This window comes from Pygoscelis adeliae, unplaced genomic scaffold, assembly GCF_000699105.1.
Source record: "Pygoscelis adeliae isolate BGI_AS28 unplaced genomic scaffold, ASM69910v1 Scaffold120, whole genome shotgun sequence".
In the NCBI taxonomy this organism is placed as follows: domain Eukaryota; kingdom Metazoa; phylum Chordata; class Aves; order Sphenisciformes; family Spheniscidae; genus Pygoscelis; species Pygoscelis adeliae.
The window spans coordinates 1,346,606-1,358,482 of NW_008824032.1; the positions used below are offsets into that span (position 1 = coordinate 1,346,606).

Sequence of the window (11,877 nt, forward strand, 5' to 3'; positions counted from 1 at the left end):
GGTCTCGGGTTGGGGGGGGGGGGGGGTGTTTATATTGGTATCTGGCTATTACACTAGTGGTGGCAAGGGGGCAGATCTTTCCAGTGAGTCATGGGACTTGAGGGTGCTGTTTGGTCCACATGTCCCAGCCCAGTCAATACACCTGTCATCCCATCACGCCTCGTCTACTTGTTTCTACAACCATCTAACATGTTTATGTCCATTCAGGTATTGGCATTAAAAAAAACGTATTCCCAGGCCAACATAAAGCTATGCAATTTGTAATGCCTTTTTTTTTTTAATAGGGATCAAAATAAGCTACAGTAGTCTTTTATCACTACTTACACAGCCAGGCCAGAGGAGAACTGAGCAGCAGGGTCTACTTGCTGGCAAACCAAGGGTGACCACAACGACTGCAGGAACTTGGTAGATCCTCAGAGACAGAGAATGTGGAAGATCTGCTGATAGGAGGACCCTTCCGATTCCTGCCCAGCTAGTCACTAGTCTGCTTTCTAGGCAACTCGCAGGTAGAAGGAAATAATTCTGTACTAATAGCTCTGGGACAAATGCCAATTTGCCTGCGAGACAGGAGGTTAAAGGTTTATGTGTTTATGTGATTAACACAAATTCAAATTTAGGGCACTTCATGTTCACATGGCCATCCAAGGAGGCAAGGAAAGAGCTTAAGCATCAGTCCTATTTGAAACAGTTGGATTCACAGCAAATACATTCCAAAAAGCACAGTGAGACAACCAATGTTACCAGTATACTTGGTAACTTGAGCAATCAGAGTTAGGCAAAGATAATCCTAAAGTTTTTTTGGGTTTTGTTTATTTGTTTCCTTTAAAAAAAAAAAACTTCTTAAAGTTGTATTTTTTTCCTACTCACTTTGCATATTCCCTGCTGAAGCATTCTAGCTATAGTCTAAGTTAGCCTTTCTCCCCCTTCCCCCCCAAATCCCTCAACTCTTCTTTGAGATCTGTACAGGAAAAAGATGCAGGTAACTTCCCCTCAAAGCCTTGCTGGGCTTTGCAGGGCAAGAGCTTCAAAGAGCATCAAACATAGAAGGGCCTAAACCCAGCAAAATCACATCGGTCCTGTGTTAAGAAGAATATAAGTACACGGAATGGTGTACTTATAACCATGTACAAAATGGGAAGGGAATGAGCAGTTTGTACTTGGTGGTTAGTTTGGCTCTTCTTAGAAAGACTTCCTTCCAAAGATGATTTTTTTTTTAATCAGGGCAGCTTACTTTCATCTGCAAAGCCAGGGCAAAAACAGTCAAAGCGGCAGCTATGCTCATCACTGCTTTTCTTTGTGGAGCTATCAAAAGACAGGCTTGGAATTGCTTCAGCCTGGTGTGTAACTTCCATTTTGTCCTCATTTAAAGCACTGTCATGTTACGGGGTAGTTCAGACAAGAGAAGACGACTACTGCATAAAATGAGTTTTATTTTTAGTTAAAGACAGTGACAGATGGTTCCCTCAGCGCAGCCGGCGGGCTGAAGATCTGGTGATGGGAGTTGTTTTGGTGGGGGTTTCTTCCTCTTTTAATTCTGCTGATAGCTCTAAGAAAGTAAAAATGTGTCAATAACCAGCACTCCACTGCCTTGAACAGAGAAACCTACAGGCAGCCTAAGCAGTGCTCTGAAGCCCTACACACCTTCTGCCCACTACCAAAGGAACATCCCTGATGGGCCAAATCTATACTCTTACTTCTCCACTTTCACCTTTTGAGCATACCTGCACAATGCCTTACCGTCCTCAGAGCTGTTCTCCTCATCACTGGAGAAGGTGATAATAGCTTTTTTGGGTGGAGGGCACTTTTGGGCACGCTTATGGTTTCGGAGGGTGCAAGGCTGGGGTCTGACAAAATCTTCATCCCTGTTGGCCATGCTCAGGGGCTGGCGGCGTGAACCTGCCAAGAAAAAAAACAAAATAAAAAAAAATAAGAAGAGAGAAAGGCAGCAGCCATTCTGTCTGTAAGGGTGAGGAAAAGTCCCTAGGTGTCTCTGCTGGACTGCAGGATCAGGGGAAGGCTGCAGTCTCACAAAAGGAACATACTTCCTGTTGGCTTCCGCTTGGCCGGCTCTGGCATTGGAGTTCCACTACCTTCCTGGCATGTCTCTGCTGAATCCAGCCCTCGGTTATGGGAGGCAGACAGCTTCTGCTCCAGCTCTTCAGCCAGAGCCTGATGGAGGTGTAACACAGGGGGGGAAAAGAAGGAGGAGAAGAAGGGGGGGAGGTGGAGGGAGACAAGTATTACATATTACATCCATAGCAGAATTGCCATTATATTCTCTGATAAATTGTTGGGGGCAAGGAGTAGCCTGCTTAATATGGAGAACCACAGGGCTTTCCAATCGTTGTGTGTAAAAAGGAATAATTTTCTTGGCCTGGACACTTGCCCCCCCATCCTTACTTTAGTCTCAGGTTTGCCGCCTGCTCTGCGGAATCGAGACAGCACAGTTTGGAAACAACTGTAGACAGCTGGGTCTTGGAGCTTGTCTGCAAAGCAGTCAAAGTTGTCCTGCAGCTTGTGAAGGCCCCGTTCCGAGACAGGAAGCAGAGTAAGGCAGTGGGACAGATCCCGATATTGACGCTCAGTTCTGGGAAAGACAAAGATTACAAGGGGTGCGTAAGGATGAGCACGTCCTACCTAGAACTGCAGCACACGGGGACAAAGCGTTTCCTGCAGGTGCTTCTGCCCTGCAGAACATGAGATTCAGGTTGTTCTGTTACAGGTCAGTTACAGAGTACCATGCCATACCAACCACTTCACAACCATCTCTGTATTCAACCGAAGACATTGACTTAGTGTCTGTCAGAAAAACATGAAGGCGTCACTGTTAAACAGTCACTTGTTTAAAAAGCGTCAGGAGTTATTGCCGGCTGGGAGGAAAAAAATACACTCAGTGAGGTGAGGACTCTTCTTGAAGGGCCTTATTTCAACTGAATGATAAAAAAACCCCGGCTGCTCATTTTTGCATGTTTAAGATAGTCTCAAGCAGAAGCTTTATTTGATGTTCACTCTCTCTTTCCTGGCCAGTTACAGTTCAGTTACATAAAAAAGGATGTTTTCATTAAGATATAAAGTGAACAAATAACAACTGCTGTTTCAAAGGAGGACTACACTCAAATTCTAGCAAAAGTTACTGGGGGGAAAAAAAAAGGAAAAAAAAGCAAACCAACATCTTTAATGTAGCTCACTGTGATGGAATACGAGGACAAAAAGCTAGGCCAAAGCCCCTATTATTAATATATACAAAGCAGAGGTCCAGAAGTCTGTCTTGCATATACCCTCAGAATGCACTGTCCAAACGCAGACAGATGGAGAACAAAGCTGCAGCATCCAGGTGCTTCCACATCTAAAATCTGAATGATACTTGGCATGTTGCTATGTTTAAAGCTCCAGAAATGCTGAGGAGGGTGATGGTGGCTGCAAAATCTTTTCTGATAAGCTCCTGTTTTAGCCTGGAGTGAGAGTCTTGCTCTAGCATTACCACTAGTGTACATTAAACCCATCCTCTTTGTGGTACAGAAATATTAGGGCATTTTAGTAAAGGCTTGTCCTGGTTTCGGCTGGGATAGAGTTAATTTTCTTCCTAGTAGCTGGTACAGGGCTGTGTTTTGGATTTAGTATGAGAATAATGTTGATAACACACCGACGTTTTAGTTGTTGCTAAGTAGTGCTTACACCAGTCAAGGACTTTTCAGCTTCCCATGCTCTACCAACTGAGAAGGCTGGAGGTGCATGAGAAGCTGGGAGGGGGCACAGCCAGGACAGCTGACCCAAACTGGCCAAAGGGATATTCCATACTGTGTGACATCATGCTCAGTATATAAACTGGGGAAAGCTGGCTGGGGGGGCCGCTGCTCGGGGACTGGCTGGGCATCAGTCAGCAGGTGGTGAGCAACTGCATCGTGCATCACTTGCTTTGTATATTCTATTATTATTATTATTATTACTATTTTATTTCAATTATTAAACTGTTCTTATCTCAGCCCACGAATTTTCTCACTTTTACTCTCCCAATTCTCTCCCCCATCCCACTGGGGGGGGAGGCGGTGGGGAGAGCAAGCAATCAGCTGCATGGTGCTCAGTTGTCAGCTGAGGCTAAACCATGACAAGGCTACACATGGCTTACACGCAGATGGTTCTTTACAAATGTGGTGTGAAGAGCTCACCAGTGTTCCTGGGAGGCAATTTTGGAGAGAGGGGCCACTCTCCACTCCAGCTCAGGAAACAAAATCCAAATATTTCTGGGGAATCTGCAACTCCCTGAGGCAGCTGAGCAGGTCACATGCCCAGGCACTGTGTACAAATGGCCAAGATAAGCAGACACAGCTTATCTCAAGGGCAAAGCCACAACGATGGAGAAGGAAAACCACAGGAATGGAGGAAGGCAGGGTGCACCAAATCCAGTGGAAGATAAAATGAAGATACCACTGAAAGTACATGACAGAGGCAGATAAATTTCTACTATGTTATTGGAAAAAAAAAGAAGTGTATGTCTGTGTCAGTGAAGTTACAGCTTGGGAAAAGGAGCAACAACAAAAAAACCCCCAAAACCCAGGAAGCATAATGATATCCATGGGATGGGTCCTGCACTACATACTCTGTAATCAGCACCATGATACACATGGTGCTGCACTCTGCATACACATCTTGCACAGCAAAGCCATAAATGTATAGTGATACAAGCCCTCAAATAAGGAAATGGAGTCCCAGGCATAGAGTTAGTACTGAGCAGCCCATGCACACAGAACAAGGACAGGCCTGTATCAACTAGATAGTTGAGATCACCCCAGGCAGGACTGCTGGGGAGATCCCAACTTCTCAGTTGAACACACTGATTTCTTAGCTGAGATGCAAGGGAATAGCCTGTGGAGTAGGACCACAAACGTGCATGAAACCCACACGTGGGGTGTCTCCTTGCTCAGCTGTAATGCAGATCTAAATTGTCACAAAACCTTTTCCCTAAGAAAGGAGGGAAGGGAGAGTGGCCAATCACAGTATAAATTAAGGGTTCTGGTCCTATTATACATGTTTATTCATGTATTTTAGGAGGAAGATAGAAAAAGAAAGAGGTACCTAATCCAGGTTATGTCAGCATTTGTCACTTTGCCACGTAAAGAATATGATGGGAATCTGTTACAACCACCATATGCAAACTAGTTTCTTGTAACAATTCCTAAGAAGCAGACTTGCTTGTCAGGAAAATTAGGATTACAACCCACCTGGCAGTCCGGAATCGCTGACAAAGTTTCTCCACCAAGCTCTCTGTCTGTTTGTCTTTTGTAATATATGAGAAGAGATGTCTGCAAAGGAAAAAAATGGCAAAGTTGAAAGCCCAGAGAGGAAACCCTATTTCTGCCCACACCATGGTATGCTTGCAGCTATCCTATCCAGTGATCAGCTGGGTGGTCCTCCAAAAGAAGACAAGAGAGCTCTGTATGCCTCAGACTTGGTTCAGGAGAAGCTATAAGCATACATATATTTCAAATAGTAATCACATTCCCTGTTGGGGGACAGCTGCTATGACATAACATATAATTAAAACTGCATGTTTGCGTAATAGCACCTGCCTAGGATAGAACTAAGAAATCCAGCTAAAGCAAAGACACTTGCAAGTCTGGAGTTAGAAGTGCTGATGTGTGGGGGTCTGAGGTAGGAGGGATGCTGAAAAGGCTGCAGTGTCGACTTTTGATCAGCTCCTTCCATCCAGTTCTAAGAGCATGCAACACCTGCAGACAATCTCCTCACTTTTCAAGTTGCACTGGCAGACTAGTATGTCTGACAAGCAGACCTTGAGGGGAGTAGGGTGGCATGCGGTATTTTTTTTTCCCCTCAAAACCATTCCTGTGACTTTTTTTCATTATTAGTTTGCTGAAGGTGCGTTGCTGTATTTTGGATCAATGCAAAAGTGTGAGCGTTACTTTGCACTAAAGCGGGAACAAAGCCTAACAGAACTTAAATGCTAACCTGATCCCACATTTTTCTTAGCTTCTTGAGGAACAGAGAGGAGATGTGGACTTTAACACAGTTAAGTACTTCTGTGTTTTACATGACGTCCTCATAGAAATCACTGAATAACTTCTATTTATTAAGAAGGTCCTGCTGGCCTCCCTTTTTCTTGTACCAACATTTCTGCTAACTTAAGCTCAGTCAGGTTGCCACTGGCCTTGATATAACTGCTCTAAGTACACCTTTGTTCAGTCTTCATTATGTCTACAACCACCACACCAAGCTTCTTTTCTAAGATACAGAACAGAGACCATATCAATAGTCCTCCCTTTGCATTTGTTCTAGCATCAAGTCACCTTTCTTTAACTTCAGTGACCAGAACCGTGGCAGCATTCCAGGCAAGGTCTCACCAGCACTACGTAACGCTTACGCTTCCCTATACGTAAACCAGAATTAACTTGACTGCTAAAATAGCAAGTGGAACGCATCTCTAACTTCAGCCATAGCTTTACAGCAGAAGTTAAACAATTTCTAAACATTCAACCTTACACTTTGTTCTGCTAGTTTTCATCTCAGTTATTACTGTAACCCTCTCATTCTGCATGAGTTAATCCTGTAACAGTGATGCTCCCCCCACTACCCCTACCTCTTTTTACACTTCTTTATTCTCCAGTTTAGCAAGTACCCCTGGAGCATAAGCCACTGCTTCCTTGCTAGCCTGTGCTTTTGTCCACCATGGTTTCTGAGTTAAACTGGATCCTCTCTGCAATGTAAGCATTTCGTATGGGAAAACAGTTCAGTTTCAACTACTATTCCCTTTTTTCCCCGTTTAAAGGATATGATATGGTGGCTAACTGATGATCAGGTCTTCTTTAAAATGCATTAGCTTTAGACTAATTTGATACCTGCCTACTTAGTTAAATCAATACTGCCTTTTCTCTTATTTGCCAGGCACCTCCAGTTCTCTCCCTGTATGTTGTTGGAAGTCAGAAAAGTCCATCTATAGCTGTCTTAACCACACTAATCACACTTTAATGCAAGTGCTACACTTACTATTATTTAGGTCTGTGGTAACACCTCCAGTTTGACATTGATTAAAAATTGTACTGAAAATTCCAGAATTATGTCCCATTCTTTTTATATGTCTTCTTGTTTCTCTGTGATGGTTTGCTTCCACTTCAGACACAAACTTCCCCTTCTACATGTGCTGTCAGTAGCCACAGGCTGTATTTCCTATTATTTCACATTACCCTCCTTACTGAAAGCTGAAGCAAAACATCTGTATGCTTTTGCAGCCATAAATTATTTTCAGTCTCAGTTGCAGCCTCACTAACAGACCTTTTCTGTGCCTTGCAATTCCTACCTGTCCAAAATCCCATCCCTCTTCCTAAATGCACTGGAGTCGTGTGGACAGAAAGACTAGTTGAAAAAAATAACTGGAAATTTTATTGTTGTTCTCTTCAGCAACAGCAATACTTTTGTTTTGTCCAACACTCCTCTCTGTAATCCACAGGGATTCAGGCAACCCAGAAAACTCCTCGTGTGGTTAAGTTTCAGATATGAGAGGAAAATTTCTGTAGTTTACCACTAAAGACATTCTTTGTGCTGTCTATGAGCAACCAATACCCTCAGACTGAAATATTCCATTATGTCTCTATACTATGGAGTAAGGCTTTCTTGGAAAAAAGACCCCAACAACCCAAAACAACAACAACAACCCCCCCCCCCCCCCCCCCCCAATCTGTTACCTTAACTACAGCTTTACTAAAATTGCTTAAAAAAATCCAGGCCACCAAAATGACAAAGGCAGCAGAGTCTTTAAAATCTGTTATGTTCTCCTAATGTTGCATATCCATGTTCCCATGCATAAACCGACCTGTTTTCCTTTTCTAGAGGGAAAGTAATTTTGAATGAGCTACTGGAAACTCTTTGTGGAGTCTCCCCTCACCCCCAACTATGTGGCTTTAGAATCGATTGCCCTCAGCATGACTCCATTTCAGATGCAGACTGAAAAAGTCAGATCAAGGAGAACAACTGAAAAAGCACTTTTTATATGTCACTGTAGTTTCTCTTCCCTGGATCTGGCACCCCGTTTGCATAAAGAGGTCCTGGTCAAAAGAGATTTCTTTAACCCCAGAATACCTCATAATAGTGTGGAAGGATTCCTCCTCTACGCCGCAGTTAGGATCTGAGAGACGACTGATTATGTCTGGAAGCAGGTTATAGATGGCATTACCCTGTGCAGAATACAAGGTTCTACATGAGATACGGAATTATAAAGGACAGCTCAAGTCAAGCCAAATAAGCTGCCCACTTAAAATTACCTCCTTTCTCCCCACCCCAAATCTACTGCTTGAAAACATCAGCTTTTTGAAACGAGCTGTACACAGCCAGCCAAACCTATCCAGGACTACTTGGCTGAAGCTAAGGGAGAAAAAACCAACCAACAAGCTAACAACAACTGCAACCCTTGGTTCGCAACAGCTCTGCTCTTCGGCAGACTTGGATGCAGTTTCTTTGCTTTCCAACCTTGTCACAACCCAACACAAAAGCTTCCTGATAAAGGAAGCTTACACAGCAGTTCAGCTCAAGGAACTGCCTCCCATCTTGCCTGAAAAGGCCCAGTCGAGGTTCCTTTTCCCACTGCTTTTTCATGGTTTTGTCATAGACACTGCAGAGATAGGAAGTCAGTGCAGTCGGGTGGCTGGCTCTGCTTTTAATAGAGCAAGCCAAGATAGTAAAGCCCCAGTATCATTGCAGCTTCTCAGGCAGTAAATCTCAAACTCTGAAGGGCCCACAGCAGCCTTCGTGTTGAATGAACAGCGTACGGGGGTAATGTTGCTACTGTTCTTACCTGCTTGGGCTGTAACTGCTTCAATTTAAGTATCGCAACATCACACAGCCAAGAACAACTTTGAAAGGTTTCAGAGATGATGCATTGCCTGAGCCATAAGGTCAGGGAACTCTGTTGTAAGGCCTAAAGGTAAACTGCAGAAAACTGTCCCCTACCCTGTGTTAGGCGTTCACAAGAAAGCAAAGGGACAAGGCACTATTTTGGAGCCTGCCTTCTGATGTGAATGGATGAGTCAAATTCAGCAACATCAGGGTTGAAACAAAACTCATGTTGCAAAATTTCCTTTATCTACCCTCATTTAGGCAACAAAGAGGGACAGACAGCTGCTCTACACTACTGACACACCTTCTCCAGGACTCAACTCTTGTGTGATTGACCCAGCCTCCACCAGCCCTTCCCCACTCTTGTGAACTAAGGTCCCTGAGCATCCACTTGCCTTGTTGGAGAGTTCACTGAAAAAGTTCTGAGCCGTTCCCATGATTGCCTCCTCTGGGTCTATAAGTAGAGTTGCCATTTCGCTCACTTGGCCCTTCACCTTTACCATGTCTTTGAGGATGAGGTGAGTCATCACCAGTCCAGCCGTCTGCCTCACTCTTGGGCAGGGGTCCCGCAACCTGACAGAAGCATATAGTTACCGCAGAAAGCAGCTGAGTGAGTATGTCTAAGCTACTGATACCCATGACAGCCTACTCCACAGCCCAGGTCTGTTGTCTCCTTGCACTGATACCTTCAAAATTTGGTTTCCTGGGTCACTCACCTTCTGGAGGCCCAGTGTCACCCTTCCACAGAACTCTCATCACCTGTCCTCTCCCAGCAATGAGTGTAGCATTACCTGGCATAGAGGTGTGATGTCCAAGGCTCCACCAGGTTGGGGAAACGGATGGCCAGATCTCCTGCTGCAATAACAAGGTTGGATCTCACACCAGGCAGAGTGGACTTCTCCATCATAGTGAAGAGCAGGCGCAAGTGGGCGTCACAGAACTCAGAGCTGACAAGATAGGGTACAGAAAAGGCACAGATACCAAAATTCCATTTCTGAGAGAGTAGCAAGACAAAAGAAACCCCAACCCAAAATCTATCAACGCTCTTCTGTGTTTGTTCTCTCCACAGGAAAGGAGTTGCAATGTTTGCTTGTGCTTTAGTACTAGGAAGGCCGGGAAGAGAACACCGGCATGGCTAGGCATTACCTGATCATGCAGACTTTGCCAAGAGTCAGGGCTGCAGCAGCCGAGAGCGCTGCATCAGTGTAGAGCCCAGGGTTGTTGCAGATCTTGAGCACCAGTGGAACAAAGGCAGAGAACAAGTGCTTCCCTAGAGAGCAGGGATAAAGACCACAAGTATGAGAGCACTGTTTGCGCATCCCTTTAAGAGCAATTATTCAATTTATCACAGAGCTCCTGCAGACTATAGAAACTGGTTGACTCACTGTCACCGTTGAAAAACCACCTCCAGAGAGGCAGAGCAAAGAAACAGACAGCCTACATAGAAACTGACACCGGACAAAAATGACAGTGTTTCAGTGTTTCCTTCTGAAGGAAAACAGCCTTCCTCCTTCTGGATCTGTTACCCACTGTACCTGTTCTTTCACACAGGCAGACGGAGCCAGTGATCCTCGGTGGCAGTCACACTTACCATCTAGAAGTTCTGTCTCACAAATACTGCGGATGAGCTCAGCCTCGGTGTCATCAGCTGAGGCTCCCACGAGGCCCAGCTCCTCCTCCATAGTGGTCTCGTTTCCCGTGTTCTGTGCAGAAAGGAAAACTGTAAAAAAGATGACAGGCAACAATAACCCCTTCCTTCACAAAGTACTCTTCTCTTGGGCGAGAGGTGCATGCGTGTTACCAGCAGCACGGCTTAGAGTTGAGAACAACAGACTGATGGAGAGTTTTATAACCCACTTTTCCCTGAGAACTGAATGAAGCTATGAAGGGTAGTCCAGGATTTGGCAGTCTACGTGCCACAGAACGCTAATGAAAAGAAAGCCTAAGCTACTGAAGCTACTAAGCTGAGACAGACATAGGACACATCTGCCATCGATGCCCAAGTCCAGCACAACTTAAAGGACATGCAAATCCTAAAAGCAAGAAGTTCAAAGCGGCCTTTGAATTGCTGGTCTTGTGAGCAAGATTATGGGAAACCTTATAGCAAGGCAAAAGCAACACAAGGGAAGAAAAGAGACATGGGCGTTGCACAAGGACCAAATCTGCATCCAACTGCTGCTTCTTGCAAAATCTCATAGTAACCTCCTCCTGTGTGGGAAATGGTAGTGACGCTGATAAGCAGGGTGGATGAGGAAATGAACTACAGACTTCTCTGGACATAGCGGTGTAGGCATCTAATAGAGACTGGATACCTAGGGACACACAACTTTTTTCTCAATTCTTACCCAAGAAAGTCAGCCTCACTACACTCTGGAAAATGTTCTGAGGCAGACCTAACCAAACAGGGTATTTCTATCATACAGATCTCATTAAGAAGGCTACTATTAAACTTGCATCATTACTACCTGAGAGAGGATATGACCCTCAAGCCCTATGGACCAAAGTTCCAGAAGCCCTTTTCCAAAACTCGGGGCACAAATGGGTGTTCTTCACCACTAGCAGCAATTGCTAAAGATTGCACTGGTAAGAAAGGAGGTGATGAGTGGAAAGGAAATGTTTGCCTGAAGCAGGAAGATAAACATGGCCAGGACATCACCCTTCATTCTCTCCCCTCTGCCTGTTCAAAACCCAAGATCAGTGGGAGAGTTTTATTGAACAGGGTCATTCAAGGATGTCAGCTCTCCCTGTCAATCCTGACCAACACATGTCCGTTTCTATTCGCAAAGCATGCATTACCCTGGACGTCATGCATCGTCAGGAGTGCATTCTCCAGAATTTTGCTGAGGCAGCAGAAAAGCTGTCCACAGGAAAAAAACCCTCAGTTCTCACCCGGGGTCTCTGCTTCTTCATGCTGCTGTCAGAATGCTTCTTGGTTTTCTCCTCCTCTCTGAGGATGCGGCGCCTGCGTAGTTCTGCACTCACTGACACTTCCAAATATGCTACCTGCTGCAGTGCCACCTGTCCCACAAGGGACAC

At 44.9% G+C, this 11,877-nt stretch overlaps 1 protein-coding gene across 1 annotated transcript in view; it reads right to left on the reverse strand.

Moving 5' to 3' along the window:
* Positions 1-1,413: 1,413 nt before the first annotated feature.
* The window catches only part of NCAPD2 (non-SMC condensin I complex, subunit D2), a gene marked incomplete at its 5' end in the record, with an annotated part of 28,047 nt that continues 17,583 nt past the window's right edge, over positions 1,414-11,877 (reverse strand). The window contains 12 exon segments of the mRNA XM_009330107.1: positions 1,414-1,546; positions 1,738-1,798; positions 1,800-1,896; positions 2,043-2,169; positions 2,401-2,587; positions 5,220-5,300; positions 8,089-8,183; positions 9,237-9,414; positions 9,633-9,788; positions 9,988-10,111; positions 10,433-10,544; positions 11,731-11,876. Coding sequence (XP_009328382.1) covers positions 1,529-1,546; positions 1,738-1,798; positions 1,800-1,896; positions 2,043-2,169; positions 2,401-2,587; positions 5,220-5,300; positions 8,089-8,183; positions 9,237-9,414; positions 9,633-9,788; positions 9,988-10,111; positions 10,433-10,544; positions 11,731-11,876 — 1,382 coding nt within the window.